This window comes from Hyperoodon ampullatus (assembly GCF_949752795.1).
Source record: "Hyperoodon ampullatus genome assembly, chromosome: 19".
Lineage (NCBI taxonomy): Eukaryota > Metazoa > Chordata > Mammalia > Artiodactyla > Ziphiidae > Hyperoodon > Hyperoodon ampullatus.
Window position 1 is genome coordinate 48711073 of NC_136932.1, and position 15950 is coordinate 48727022.

The 15950-nt window shown below is 50.4% G+C and overlaps 1 protein-coding gene across 1 annotated transcript; it reads left to right on the forward strand.

The window, feature by feature from the left end:
- Positions 1–11779: 11779 nt before the first annotated feature.
- Positions 11780–15657, forward strand: SPACA3 (sperm acrosome associated 3; the record flags this gene model as incomplete). The annotated part of the gene is made up of 4 exons (XM_079725785.1): positions 11780–11966; positions 12735–12893; positions 13312–13390; positions 15591–15657. The coding sequence occupies 4 exons, from the start codon at positions 11780–11782 to the stop codon at positions 15655–15657; spliced, it is 492 nt and encodes a 163-aa protein (XP_079581911.1).
- Between the last annotated feature and the right edge of the window lie 293 nt (positions 15658–15950).

Genomic DNA, 15950 nt, shown 5'->3' on the forward strand with positions numbered 1-15950 from the left:
GGTACCTTGTATGAATGAAATCACACACTATTTGTCTTTTTGTGACTGGCTTACTTCACTTAGCATGATGACCTCAAGTTTCATCCATGTTACACGCGTCAGAATTTCCTTTCTTTTAAGGCTGAATGACATTCCATTGTATGTATCTACCACATTTTGTTTATCCATTCACCTGTCGATGGATGGTTTTTACATTTTTAATGGATAAAAAATAAGAATATTTTGTGATACATGAAAATGATAGGAAATTCACATTTCAGCGTCCATAAAAAAGGTTTATTGGAACACAGCTACAGGCATTCATTTCAGTATTGTCTGCGTCTGCTTTTACGTTAAAATGGCAGAGTCGAGGGGCCTCCCTGGTGGCGCAGTGGTTGAGAGTCCGCCTGCTGATGCAGGGGATACGGGTTCGTGCCCCGGTCTGGGAGGATCCCATATGCCGCGGAGCGGCTGGGCCCGTGAGCCATGGCCGCTGAGCCTGCGCGTCCGGAGCCTGTGCTCCGCAACGGGAGAGGCCACGGCGGTGAGAGGCCCGCGTACCGCAAAAAAAAAAAAAAAATGGCAGAGTCGAATGGTTGTAGAGTCTCATAGAGACCATCTAGTCTGAAATGCCTGAAATGCTCACTCTCTGGTCCTTTACAGAAACAGTTTTCTGACCCTGCGCTGTGATGTGTAGTCACCTAGAGGTGGAGTAGTTGACTGCTAACGTACGTGCATCTTCAACTTTTCTAGAAGTTGTGAAATTACTCTCCAAAAAGGGAGAACCAAGGAGTGCTCGAATTTTCTGTAAATATTTCTTTTTAATAGCCAGACTCTTTCTTTAACTGAAGGCACTGAAAAGGCCCTCAGAAGGCATAGTGCACTCAGTGATGTTGCCACATAACAAACAACTGTGAAATTTCAGTGACTTACAACAAGCATTCATTTTGGGCTTTGGACGGCCAAGTTGCCTGGGGTTTGGCTGATCTGCATGCCGCTGAGCTCTGCTTGGCTCCAAGCGGTGGGGTGGGCCCCAGTCTGCTCCACAGGCCTCTTGTCCGCCTTGCAGCAACCTCAGCTCCTTGCCCCCTCCTGACTCGGGTACGGGACGTTCTTGTCCTGTGGAACATCTGGCTCCCAGGGCCTGAGGCTCCTGGCAGGGGGACTGTGGCTCTTATCATTATCAATTTTTCACCATGGTCTCAGCAGCACCTTTGGAGCAGGCCTCCTGGCTGCTGTTTGTAGAACTGAGCCAAGGCCAACCCCCTCCCACCCGGCCTCCCCGAGCTCAATCAGCAGATCCATCTCCATGCTCCGTGTTTCCCATTAGATTTCTCCCACAATATTCTCATCTTTGCAACTTGGCAGTGTTCGTCCTTTTGTTCTTGGTGCTTAATTAAAATGAATGATTTAATCAATCACCAAGGAGTCCCTAGGCAGGCAGTGGCATCCTCTCTCATCCCCATAGGGCAGGATGGTAGAGGCTAGAAGGAGGTGTGTGGACTTGGTATCTCTAGGGGTTTTATTTTTCATTCATTCACTCTGCAAATACTTATTAAGCACCTATTAGGTACCAGTGTCTGGGTTAGGCCCTGAGAATATAGTGAGAAATAAGGAGATAAGGCTGGATACACATTCTCTTCCCCACCCACTTGCTGGGGAGGTCTTGCCCCAGATGGACAGATTTTCCAAGACTGACTTCTGTACACGTAGCTTTGGCTGCCCGCTCAGACCTTCCACTGCTGTGCGCTTATCCCAGCCAGAGCAGCTTTCCTGACCTTTGTTTCTTTGACCCTGGAGCTTGCTTTACCTTTTGAGCGTAACCCCTTGAGGCTTTAGGGATGCCTTCTCCAGAGGCCAGCCCTTGGAGCTGAAATCCTCCTCCTACAGACCCCTGTCCTGAGTTTGGCCCTGGCTTGTTCTCAACCCCTTGCCCTAGACTCAAAGGAACTGGGTACTTTTTAAGGACAAGTATTGAATTTAAGGCCAAGTGCTGATAATACAATTAGATTAAAGCCTCTGGAATAACTCCATTGGCTTTTTTTTTTTTTTTCTTTTTGCGGTACGGGGGCCTCTCAGTGTTGTGGCCTCTCCTGTTGCGGAGCACAGGCTCCGGACGCGCAGGCTCAGCGGCCATGGCTCACGGGCCCAGCTGCTCCGCAGCATGTGGGATCTTCCCGGACCGGGGCACGAACCCGTGTCCCCTGCATCGGCAGGCGGACTCTCAACCACTGCGCCACCAGGGAAGCCCTCCCCCAGGTCTTTGGCTTCTGATTCTGCCTCTGTCTCTCAGGTCACACTTCCTCTCAAGATTCAGTGTGGAATCACCACAGAGGTAGAGGCAGTCTAGGCCCAGGGTTGGATGTGTGCTGGGGCCCCAGGTTGTGCAATCTCCCTGGTTGCTAGGAGTCTCCAATAATCAGAGTCCCCAGGTTGCTAGGAGACCTGGGTTGCTAAGAGTCTCAGTTTATTATAGGTCTTGGGTCGGTAGAAGCCCTGGGTTATTCAGGTTTTCAATTTATTAAAGGCTTCATGTTCTCAGAGACATCAGTTATTAGGGGTCTCAGGCTCCTAGGGCTATTGACATCATCAGGTTGGGAGCCCACCCTGGTTGCTAGGAATCTCAGGGTGTCAGAGGCCCTGGGTGCGTGGAGGCCTTCCGCTGTTGAAGGTGCTAGTTTACTGGAAACCTCGGTTTTTAATTAATTAATTAATTATTTTATTTTATTTTGTATTCTCCTAATCTTTACTCAGTGCCTTTTGGGTGTCTCACCCATTAATAGGTCAATAGGTCCTGTGCAGCATGCAGGAGGGAGCTTAGTTCCCTTAGTTCAACCAGGGATTGAACCCATGCCCTCTGCAGTGGAAGCGTGAAGTCCTAACCACTGGACCACCAGGGAATTCCCCAAACCTCAGTTTTTAGCACCTCCAGCATGTGAGGGTTTCCAAATTACTAAGAATGTGGACTCAGATTTTTAGGTCCAGGGCCTCCCAAGTCATGGGTCAGGAATGCAGTTTTCTCCCACCCATTCAGCCTCTTACTCTGGTCAGATAGAGTCACAGAAGCTTTCTGTTTTTCTCAGGTGCTTCATCACAGGCAGCCTTGTTCTGTTCCCACAGCTGTGCTGACCTGATTCATTCTACTCCTGGTTCTTCCCATTTAGGTACTGATTCCAAGGCCTTTAGAGCAGAAACTTGTTACGATTCTAAATAAGGCAGATGTTGAAGCACATTTGGGTTATGTTTGTGTTCTCCTAATTCCCCTTCTAGCTGGTCAGTCTTAAATAATCTTGTTAGACTTTGTGAAAAATTCCAGGGTTGACTGCCCCTCATTTCCAATGATTTTATTAGATGAGTCAGAACAGTAAAACTCGCCAGTGCATGTTTCCTTTTTTAAAAAACTTTTTATTATCAAATAGTTATTCCCAGAAAGTCGCAAAGAGGGTAGAAAGAAATCCTGTGGCCTCTGCATCCAGTTTCCCCCAACGGTTACATCTTCCAAAAGGATCAATGCTTAGTAGAGTAATTCCCTGCTCATCCAGAGAGCTCGTGACTTCCATGAGGGCCAATGCAGCGCAAACTTGGATGGGGAAAAGGCCTCTGATTGGTTGAAACAAACTCCTGCTTTCCCTTTGCAATATCTTATACAACATAATATACAGTTGGCCACCTGTATCCGCGGGTTTCCACCTGCAGTTGGTTGAATCTGAGGATGCGAAACCCATGGATACAGGTCAACTGTACTAGGACATTTGCTATAGGGACTTGAGCATCTGCAGAGTTTGGTATCCTGGGTATGGGCAGGGAGGTGGTCCTGGAACCAAAACCCTACAGATACCAAGGGACCCACTGTAATATCAGTCAGGACATTGACATTGCGATGACGTGTGTGTACAGTTCCGCGTCATTTTACAACGTGCATTTGTGTACCTACCATCCAGATCAAGATACAGAACTGTCCCAGCACCACAAAAATCTCCCTTGTGCTCTCCCTATAGAATCGTGGGCATCTCCTTCCCTCCCCAACCAGTGTGTTTTTAAATGTATTCTCCGAACCTTTACTCAGTGCCTTTTGGGTATCTCACCCATTAATAGGTCAAGGAAATACAGAGATTAAATATAACATACTCCTTGCTCTGGAAGAGCTCACAGACAGGGCTACAGTCACGTACATCATAAATTATAGTGCAATGTGGGAGTTCTGTGACAGGGAGAAATTCAAGGGCCGGGGGCAAGAAAATAGATTGGCTGGTTCAGGAGGTGGAGAGTGGGATTAACCCTTCCTGTGGAAGGTGCAACACTGGGCTGATCTTGAAGGGTGAGATGGCGTTATCAGGTGCCCAGTGAGGAGAGAGTCTAGACAGATAAGTTTGGGGAAGTGTGGGTAGCTCAGAACCGTGGAAGCCCAGGGGGTGGCGTTGCAGGGAGAGACGTGTTGGCAGGAAGGGCTGGAGAAGTGGGGAGAGGTCAGAGTGTGGAGGACTTCCGAGCTGGTTCTGCAAGGGATAGAGATCCAGTGAAAGATTTAAAAATGGGGACTGTGTATTCAGTCCTATCACTTAGGCGTAGAGAGAGACCCCTTAGGGAACGATTGTAGTCCCAGATAAGACACGCTGACAGCACCCACCAGAGTGATGGGGACAGATATGGAGGAACAAGAGAGGCCACGACAGTGAGAGGCCCGCGCACCGCGATGAAGAGTGGCCCCCGCTCGCCACAACTAGAGAAAGCCCTCGCACAGAAATGAAGACCCAACACAGCAAAAATAAATAAATAAATTAATAAACTCCTACTCCCAACATCTTCTTTAAAATTAAAAAAAAATTTAAAAAAAGAAGAGGTTAGTTCTATTTTCACCATTATGAGTTGGGAGGGGATCAGGTGAGTAGACTTTTCTCTAGGAGCTCCAGGCTCTCCCTACTTGCAGGCAGAGTAGGACTCATTTCTTCATTGTCCACAGAGACCCCTGCGTACTCCTTGGGACCACCCTCGGCACTCTCCTGATGGAGTCCTCTGAGCTGAGGTTCTTCTGAATCAACCGACTAGATGATTTTCATTCATTTCTTCATTTCTTTCCATGGTAGTTTTTGATCTTGTCAACAATGGGAAAATAGACAATTGGGACGCATCGGGCATCTCCTCGTCTGGTGGGAGTGATGGAGAAAGAAGATACTGATGTTGTGTGGTAGATGCTGAGATGACACGTTAACATTGATTGCTGTGCCAGAGGATAGGGGACCCCTGACTCAGCCCAAGGAGTCCAGGGGAGGAAGTCAAGCTCCAGCAATGCTTTAAGGAGGACCAGCAGCTAGCCAGTTAGTTGGAACAGAAAGAGTGTACTTGACAGAGGGAAAAACATATATAATAGCATGTAAGACATGGTTGCAAAGCACTGGCACACATTTAGGGAACTAAAGTTTGATTAGAACAGTGGTTCTCACCTCTGGTAGCACTTTGGAATCTCCTGGAAGTGTTGAAAAAGTAGTAATGCCTGGGCTTTATCCCCAGAGATTTGGATGTAATTGAACTGGGGTGGTGCCCAGGTGTCAGTATTTTTTCTAAAGTGCAGCCAGGACTGAGAAGCAGAATGTAAGAGATGCTTCAGGAGAACTTAAACCTGAAGGGAGCTGGTGGGGGATCTTTGCTGAGATGTGGTCAAGAATCCGAGCTTGCTTTGTGGGGAGCAGAAAAGACTTGTGCTGAGCTGAGCAGAGAAATAAAGACCCACCGATTGTCAACTGGGGCCTTGTCTGCCCTTGTAACTTTTTCTTTTGAGCTTTCTGTTTCTTCTTCTCCATTTAAGAGTGAAAGTCAAGCGGAAAATAACAAAACTTACAATAAAATAAAAATAAACTGAAAGATGACTCAATAAAAAGAAGTGATAAAATAGTAAAAGCAGGCCGATACAGTAAAACCCCCCAAAACTCAACCACACAGAATCACCACCCGAGGCCAGGCAATAAAAACAATAGTTAAGATGTACTGATCCAAATGGTATGTATCTTCAGGCATTGAGACAGTGAGGGGGGATTATTCCCATTTTATAGAGGAGCAACATGAGGCTTGGGGAGATTACCGTGGTTCCAGAGGGTGGGGCAGGGTAACGACTCCATTTTATAGATGAGGAAATGGAGGTTAACTGGCCAAGACTAAATAGCCAATCAAGGGCAGAGCAAGACATTGAACTCAGGTTTTCTAACTCAAGTCCAGAGCCCTTCCCCCAGGACAAAGGCTCAAGCCTTGGCTGTGCATTGGAGTCATCTGGGGGAGCTTTTAAGAAATACTGATGCCAAAGAGACATTTCTCTAAAGAAGACACACGGGTGGCCAACAGGCATATGAAAAAAACGTTCAACATCACTAATCATTAGGGAGATGCAAATCAAAACTACAATGAGACCTCACGCCTCACACCTGTCAAGATGGCTATTATAAAAAAAGCAAAAGATAAGTTTTGGCAAGGACATGGAGAAATTGGAACCCTTGTGCACTGTTGGTAGGAATGCAAAATGGCGAAGCTGCTGTGGAAAACAGTATCCTCAAAACATTAAAAATAGAACTACTGTGTGATCCAGCAACCCCACTTCTGAGTATTTATCCAAAAGAATTGAAATCAGGAACTTGAAGAGATAGTAGCACTCTTATGTTCATTGCAGCACTATTCATAATAGCCAAGATGTGGAAAAAACCTAAATGTCCATCAAATGAATGGATAAACAAAATGCAGTCTATACACCCAGTGGTGTACTATTCAGCCTTAAAAAGGAAGGAAATTCTGTAACATGTGACCGCACGGATGAACCTGGAGGACATTACGCTCAGGTGAAATAAGCCAGTCAGAAAGACAAACACTGTATGATTCCACTTATAGGAGGTATCTAAAAGAGTCAAGTCCAGGGCTTCCCTGGTGGCGCAGTGGTTGAGAGTCCACCTGCCGATGCAGGGGACACGGGTTCGTGCCCCGGTCTGGGAAGATCCCACACGCTGCGGAGCAGCTGGGCCCATGAACCATGGCCGCTGAGCCTGCGCGTCCAGAGCCTGTGCTCCGCAACGGGAGAGGCCACAACAGTGAGAGGCCCGCGTACCGCAAAAAAAAAAAAAAAGAGTCAAGTCCATAGAATCAAAGAGTGGAATGGTGGTTGCCAGGGTCTGGGGAAGAAGGGAGTGGGGAGTTACTAATCTGCAGGCATAAAGTTTCAGTTAAACAAGAGGAAGAAGTTTCTGGGGATCTGCTGTACAACACTGCACCTATGATCAACTACACTGTACTATACATTTAAAATTTTGTTGAGGGTAGATCTCATGTTAAGTGACTCATGTATTCCTACCACAATAAAATTTTAAAAAAAAAGAGAGAGAGAGAAATCCTGATGCAAACGTGGGTCAACCCTCAATTCGAATCTGGTCTGTCTGGGATGGGGCCCAGGCAGACAGGATGAAAAGGGGCAGCTTGACATGTTTTTGGCTGTGCTTTGCTCTTAGTGGTGATTGATCCTGTGTATTGCGTGTCTCTAGAGATGTTTCCTGTATTGTTATTCCCCCTTGAGAATGAAGGAAACTGAGAGGTTAAGTCACTTTTACTGGGACACCCAGCTGGTAGTCACTAGCGCCCGTGTTCGTTCTCAGGTCAGCCTGACTGCAAAGTGCATGCTCTAACTGCTGTGCCACACGGCCTCCAAGCAGGGGCGCCTGTGGGGTGTAGACACGGGTGTCACATGCCCTTCTATTTCACTGTTCTGTCCCACAAGCTTTAGGGTCGACAGCATCACATTTGTCCCAGGCTTGTCCACACTGAACTGTCATCATCCAGATGGAGAAGGGGGGCGGTTCGTAGCTCAGCATCAAGGAAGAAGAACAAAGGAGTTTGACCGTGAGGTCGGATGCCTGGGGCGGCGGTGGCCACCCGCCAGCATCATCATCCCTGGGTCTGTTGGGAGGAGAGGAGTGAGCCATCCTTCAAAGTATTGTGTGTGTGAGCGAAGGTGGGCAAGAGCGGTTGAGCTCAGATCCTCCTAATATGTCCCCAGGCCCTGACATTCAGGGGTTCAGGGGGGCCAGCAAAGCTGGGTGGGGGAAGATGGTTCTAGAAGATGAGCTCACAGAACTGGGGAGTTCCAGAAGGCCCTTTCCCATCATTCTCTTCAAGCTGGGTGCCTGGGGCCCCAGCTGTATCATGGGGGGTGTCCTGGGCTGAAGCAGAGTGTTGGGCCACTGCTATTACTGCCACTGTCACTGCTGTGTCAGCTCTGGTGAGGACGACACCTGATCAGTGAGCCCCGTTCCCCCTCTTCCTGCAGCTGTTTACTGGTTAGAGAGGGACATGGAGAAAGGAAGGCAGTGGTCAGAGATTGCGGGCCCGGGCGGCGGATCCTGGGCTGGTGAAGCGGGGGTGGGGAGTTGAGAGCGAGAGATTGGAGACCATGCTGGCAGCCTCTGGTCTCTGGATCAGCAGACCTGACTCCTGCTACCTCTAGATGTGCTGGGAAATGCTCAGGAATGAAATGACCTTTAAATAACTCTGCTACCGAAAAAGCAAAAACAGTCTCTGTAGAGCAGTCGGCTTGGTTTCTTCATCTATAAATTGGAGATAGTAATCCTCCCCCCCTTGAATTGTTGAGAGGATTAGATGAGATCAAGTCAGAAAACATCCAGAAAAAGCCCAGCACAGTGTCTGACAGATTTTAAGAACTCAGAAGGGTGTCTTCCTCCCTCTCATCCCCCCCACACTTTGATGAGAAGGGCTCATGCTCTTGTGGACGCGACTTCAATATACTTCAGTCTTAAGAAGCACCCATTGAACAGCCACTCCATGCCGGCAGCTCTGCTTGACTCTCAGGATAAGAAGATAAATAAGAACACCATTGTTCTGTGGAAGTTCACCTTGTAGTGGGAAAGGCTAACGTCTTACAGTCTACTGTGCAGGAGGGCAGAAACACAGGGCGCTTTGGGAGTACTGTGGGGGGGTGGGGGCCCCCTGGGGGAGTCTCGCTGGGGAACTCACCCCTAATGTGACCCTTGAAGTATAGGTGAGAGTGAAGCACGTAAAGGAAACGAGAGGGTTCCGGTTCAGACGGCAAGATCGTCGTGAGCGGATGACATGGCATTACTGGAACTTAATGTGTCGCACGGGAGAGGTCAGCAAGGCTGGGTCATGAGGGTCCTTGTGGATCATGCTTAGGAGGAGTGAGGAAGGAAGCCATCAAAGGATGTCACAGGCCAGGCTTTTTGTGTCAAACCTTCATGCTGGTGAATGTGGGTAGAAGAGTTGGGGAGAAGGTCAGGACTGGATCCCAGGAGACCATCAGCACACCAGGAGGGTGGTCCGAACTAAGGAAAAGATGTTGCCCTTGGAGGGAAGGTGGACTCAACGGCACATTGGGATTGATGGCTTGGGGATGAGTGAAAGATTCTGTGATGGAGAGGGGTGAAGAATGACATTTATATCTGGATAAAAATGTTGATCCAATTTGGATAAATAGGTTTAAACCATAAAACATGATGAGTTTAAAACAAAGAATGTTTTAAACCAAGAAAGGGAAGACATACAAAAGAGCACTAAAATGGTGGGAAGGTTCGTTCTGTTTTGGACGTGCTTAGTTTGAGTTCAGCGTGCCTTATCCAAGCGGAGATTCCCAGGAGGCAGTTACCTATGAGGTCTGCTGCTCCGGGGAAGATGTCCTATAAGCTATCATCCTGCAGCGGGCAGTAGGCACAGACATGCTTAGGCATCTTGCAGGCTGCCCAGAGGGTTTCCTGAAGTGGGAGAGAAGAGAGCTCAAGGGAGAAATGCCTGGGAAGCATATCAGCATTTAAGACCTGGGCGGAAGTAGATTCCACAAAAGGGAATCCGAGGAACCTTCCAGAGGGGAGCGTCATGGAAGCGGAGAGAGGCAAGAGTTTCAACCAGGTGGAGTGGCGGCGGCGTGCGAGGCTGCTGAGGGCTCCCGCGAGACAGGAGCTGGCGAGGGTCCATCGGACTGCGTAGAGCAGTGTCAGGCGAGTGGCCGTGGTGGTGACGCTAAATTTCACTGGGTTGAGAAACAAACGGGAGGTGAGAAAATCGTAGATTTCCCCCTAGAAGTTGAAATGAGAAAGAGAGGGAGAGGGACAGGTCAGTATAGATAAAGAGTCCGGGGAAGGTATTTTAGAGGCTGGAGACCTAAGCATGTCTGTACCTGCAGAGGAAGGCGGGGTTGGTGGACAGGAGGGGCTGGTGATGCTGAGGGAGGAGAAGTGGCTGGTAGAACACGGTGGAGAGGTGGGAAAGGATGAAACACAGAGCTTGGAGGGAAGATGGGTCCCCGTCAGTGTAGAGGCACCTCCTCTGTGAGGGCAGGTGAGGCTACTGATGCACTTGTGAATGGGATGGGGTAAAAGCAGAAGGAGGAAGGAAATCTCACCTGTGAGCACCTCGTTTTTTCTCAGTGAGGCAGGAGGTGAGGTGAGACAGGGCAGGGAGGGGACTCAAAGACAGTGATGAGGGTCAGGAATACCCTCTGAGGGGAATGGGAGAGAGAAAGCTGACCAAGACGAGCATCAGTGCCGGTGCCAGCATCACTTCCTAACAGAAATAATGACCAGCCGAGTTCTAGTGCAAAGAGCCCTGTTCTCTCTGTGCCTTTCTTTTCTCATTCATTCTTTCAACAATCCGATGAGGCAGGTGTGATTAATTTCCTCACGTTACAGAGGAAGAAGATGGTGCTGGGAAAGTGTCCACATCAGAGACGTTATGTGTAGGGGTGGGCTTCCCGCTGAGACGAGGCTTACTGCAAAGCACACCCTTGTCTTGTCATCCTTGGGCTCGGGGCCACCCAATTGTAGGGACACCCACTCCCAAGATTGTGTTTCGTTTTTGGAATCTATGAAGGTGGAGGGCCTGCTGCGGGTGCCGAGGTCGTGGGAGACATGGAGAGGTAGGTCACAGGTGGCTGGGGAGAGATAGAAGTGGAATAGAGACACTTCTGTATCCTGAGACAGAGTGGAGGCCAAGGTCATACCCAGGTGCAAATGTCCTTCATGATGTTGGGGACAGGCCTGCAGAGCCAGTGATGAGAGGCGTGGAGGGCAAACCGAACCGGGCGAGGTGAGCTTCGAGGGAGGCCGGGCTTTAACAAGGTGATGGTTTAGATGGGGTGGCGGGCGTGGAGGAGAGTTTCAGCATCGCCTTGGGCGGCCTGTGTGTGGGAGAAAGAGCATCCTCCACTTGAGAGGCTGCAGGGTGGCAGTGTTCTAGGGGGAGACCTGGCTTCAGTGCAGGCCAGGAGGGGGAGGCTCAGTGCTAGAAGAGAGCGTCGTGGCATCTGGGCTGAGGGATTGATTTACACTGATGCCACTGCTCGGCTGGCCCCTCTGGGAGCACCTGCTTGTGGCCAAACCCTGGTGGGACTTTGGAGTCACATAAACTTTGGTCTCAGTCCAAACTTTGTCCCTTCTGAGTTGTGAAGTCTTGGGCTTCAGGATTCCGTGATGCCTGGCAAGTAGTATGGAGCTCAGAATATGTTTGTCCTCTCCCCGGTCCCCCTCCTCTTCTCTCAGCTGCCGGGACCGGGGGGTACAAAGCAGGATTGGAGGGGAAAGGGGCTGGCCTTGGGGAACCCTCTTCTGGCTCTTGGTGGTACGGCTGATGCTCCATCCGGGCTGCAAGGGAGCAGGTTGGCAGCGTTGGAGCCTTCTCCCCACTTGCCAGGTACACTCAGGCCCTGTTTCCCTTCTTTTTCCAGGGGTAGCCTTCTGTGAGCTGCCTGTCGTCTCAAAGCCCAGCTTGGAGCCAGGGTGACAGGATCTCCAACCCTGCCGCCCGCATGGAAGGTGGGAGCTGGGCTCCCAGAAGGTGGCCGTGCCTGCCTGGGATCATGTTGCTGGCCTTGGCCTCTCTGCTCAGCTGCCTGCTCACCTCCGGCCAGGCCAAGGTCTACAGTCACTGTGAGCTGGCCAGAGTGCTGCAGGATTTCAGCTTGGATGGATTCCGGGGATACAGCCTGGCAGACTGTGAGGACTGCACTCCCTCCCTCCCTCCTCCTCCCTCAAGGGCTGTGGCCTTGGGAGCCTCTGTTCTCCTTTGTCAAACAAGGATCCTATGAACTGAGGGGTAGAGAACACCTGGCACTGGGGTGAATACACAGCAGGCAGGCGACAGGCAGCCAAATCAGAATGACCTCTTCATTTTCTCCCCCGCTGGTAAAGTCGGGAGCCAAAGGAAAAGAATGGTTTCCTATCCTACTCTGAATTGTGGCCACTAGGATCAGACATTCCCAGTGAAGTTTAGGGCAAGCTGAGCAAAGCAGTAAATACTAAACTTTTCAAGCTGGTGACAGTTTCGAGAAGCTATGAGATACAGCCACAGCCGGACTCATTTCTTCTCTAGTTCTAGCCCTCTCTCTAGGTTCTCCCTGTGCCTTCCTAATCATGGCTCTAAAGAGCGAGCTCTTGTTCATTCACCCCACAGCATTTCTTGGGTCCTACTATGTGCGGACAGTGAGACCGTGGGAAGATTGCTAGCCTAGGAGTCAGGACACCTGAGGTCCGGTCCTGACTCTTGCTATTTGGTAGCTCTGTGTGACCTTGAGTAAGTCACTTTGCCCCTCCGAGCTTCGATGGATTCATTTGTCAAGGAGGCGGGAGGGCGTCTGCCCTGACCGCCTGGAAACAGGAGTTGAGGCTCAGAGGAGGTGACGTGTGCAGTCTGCCCCATGAGCCCTCTGGTCTGGGTTGGCCTCCATCATCCGACCCGCAGGCCTGTGTCTCCGCCCTGTGCAGGGGTCTGTCTTGCTTACTTCGCAAGTGGCTTCAACACAGCTGCCGTGGACCACGAAGCCGATGGAAGTACCAACAGCGGCATCTTCCAGATCAACAGCCGGAAATGGTGCAAAAATCTCAACCCCGATGTCCCAAACATGTGCCAGATGTACTGCTCTGGTAGGCTGGGCCTGGGCCCGGGGCTGGCTGGGGCCGGGCTCGGCACTGGCCATTGCTTCTTCCCCAGCCTTGTGTGTTCCTCCTGCCTTATGTTTGAGTGAGGACCCCCGCTGCCTGCTGGGTCTACCAAGGAGGGCGGGATGGGGCGAGTGATGAGGATGGGTCCTCCGTGAATCTGATTTGGGGTCCCAGATGGAACACTGTCCTGAGAGCTATGGGAAGGGAGGGGGGGATGGCTTCTGATGGGGGGAAGTGATCGGGTAAGCCCTGTGCTTCCAGGGTGGTCGAGGGACAGGGTTGAATTTAGGATGGAGGAGGGTGTGTACATGTGTGAGAAAGACAGAGAGATAGAGACAGATTCTGGCTGGCCAGCTCCGCCCCCTGCTCCCTCATCGTGTTTCTCTGCCTCCCTCCCCAGACTTGTTGGATCCTAACCTCAAGGATACTGTTATCTGTGCCATGAAGATAACTCAAGATCCCCAGGGTCTGGGCACCTGGTAAGTAATGTAGGTTGGAGCCCCCTGCAAGGTGATGTGGCTAGGACCACAGTAGGGAACTAACCTTCTCTGAGCGTCTTCCTTATCCCAGGCACCATTCCATGGCCTCACAATCTAATCCGCACGGCCACTTTCGGGGGCGGGGCTCACTACCACTGATGTATTTACAGACAACGCACTGAATTTTAGGGAGGAGAAGCAAGTCACTGGAGGTCACGGAGCCAAGTCAGGCTCTTCCAAGATCCGCCTATGTCGGGATGCCTGCCTACAAGTTCATTAGACCAGGGTCTAGGAACTTTGTTTGTTTCTTAACTGTGGCATCTTTGTCTAGTACAACAGATCAAAGAAGTTCCCTGCTTGAAGCATGCGGCGGGGGGTGCTCTGGAGCCGCACCCTACCAGCCTTCCCTTTACTCACCTCCTTCCTATAAGATGGCCTTTGGAGCCATCCTCATAGGCAAGGGAGTTGGATGAGCATCCGATGGGGCATTGGACTATATGTTGGGAGCCCCTGAAGCAGCAGGCCTACAGCTTCCCAGCCTCTTCCGACGGGAGCTTCTCTACATAGAGTCTCCAACCTCCCTTTACTCCCCTATCTGGATAGCAGCAGGGGACAGAATGTGGGGAAGGTCAAATCCCTCCAGGTGGCCAGAGTACCAGAACTCAGGGCAGATGCGATAGTGACGAGGCTGGTGGGGTAATTAGGAAAGTATCAAATGTCAGTCCATGAGCAGAAGGAAGCGAGACGGACTAGAGGCAGGGGGGCTAGTTGGGAAGCCTTTGCAGGAGTCTAAGTGAGAGACAGAGGGTGTGGACTCAGACAGTTGTGTAGGTGATGGACAGGAGAGGGGTGAGGGGTGAGGGGCTGTGGAGGAGGAACAGGGACACGTGATACATGGCCAGTGAGCGAGAGGAGGAGGTGAAAAGGACCGTGAACAGAGAGAAGGTCCAAGGTGGGCCTTGACAATGGCCACAGCTTTGGAGATGTGTTGATTTGAGAACAGTTGAAGCCCCAGGAGCTGAATCTGGAATGAGGCAGGCTCAGGTAGGAATCCAAGGGCTTGAGGCCTTGGGGGCACTACCCTGGGATGGAAGAAACAGGTTCTTTTGGGTTTAAGTCAAAGAACAGCTCTCTTGTACGCTGAGAGTAAATTTGTGGCATGTATAACCTCTGAGAGGTGGCTGAGGCTAATAGGAAGTGGTCCTAGAATGTAGGAAGGGTGCTGTTTTTTCCCTCCACATGCACACCTGAGAACTCATCTGTGCCAGGCTCTGTGCTGGGTGCTGGGCTTCAGGCGTGGCCAAGACCCAGTTCTTTGCCCTCAAGGGTCTCAGTCTAATGGAAGAGATGAACAGGCCAGTCAGCCCCTCTCACTTGATAGATCTATCAGGGTCCTTTAGGGGCCCTCCTTGTCATTGGGCTCTCTGACATTGACATCATAGAGGACCCTAGTTATCCAAGTTTGGAACCCCTGGGAACTTGGGACCCCAGGATCCCAGGATCTTGCTTAACTTCCTCAAGATGCTAGTATGACACTGGAACAAGGTAATGGTCCTAAAAGAGCCTATAAACTATAGTTACCAGCAACTGAAAGATCCAGGTTGGTAGCCAAGGAGAACTGGGTGTAGGTGCATTTCTGTCATTTACAAGCTGTGGACCTTGGGCAAGTAATTTTGCATCTCAGTCTCAGCTTTTCATTTGGAATATAGGGAACATAATATCTGCCCAATCTCCCTTATAGGGCTGCTGCGGCGGGGGTGGTGGTGGCAGATAAATGGGTGATGGGTGTGGCAGTGCTATGTAAACTGTAAAGGGCTGTACACATGTACGGTGGCATCACTGTCTGCAGAAACAGCACGGTGTAGTAAGCAAGCATTGAATTGGGGCTCTGGACCCCAGTCTTTGCCACTGACTTCTGGGTGAACTTGAGCAAGTTACTCTGTTATCTCCGTCGGTAAAATATGGAGGCTAGACAGGTAACTTTTTAAGGGCCATTCGCTCTCTCTTTTATTTTTTTACTTCTTTTAGGGGGCTCTTTGCTAGTTAACACAGCTGACTTGTCTCTCTTCCCCTTGCTAGCTAGCCCTTTCCTCACCTCACTTCTGGTTTAGAGCCCACGCCTCCATCCTGTTCTTCTCTGAGCAAAGACTGAAGACTGCAGTTGATCTGGTCTCTCCTCTTCCCCATCTTCCATCCTCAGGGAGGTCTGGAGGCATCACTGCCAGGGCAAGGACCTCAGTGAATGGGTGGATGGCTGTGAACTGTAGGATTCTCTCTGGATGGACAGGCCATGCACAGCAGCTTGGGAGATGTGGTTTGGTTCCTGACCCAGGCCTGGGGAGACAAGCCAACTAATAAAGTATAGTTTAATATAAGTGTGGTTCTCAGCTATCACTGTGTGTCCAGGTGGCGTGTTGGAGCCAGAAGCATCTCAGGGTTTCCTCACTATCCGCATGGGCTGGGGTTCAGCTGGACTCCAAAAAGCCTACCACGGGAGGTTTGCCTCCATTCCTGGAGGCCTGGGGAAGGGGGGTGTCAGTGCCTGTGTTGCCCACACCTG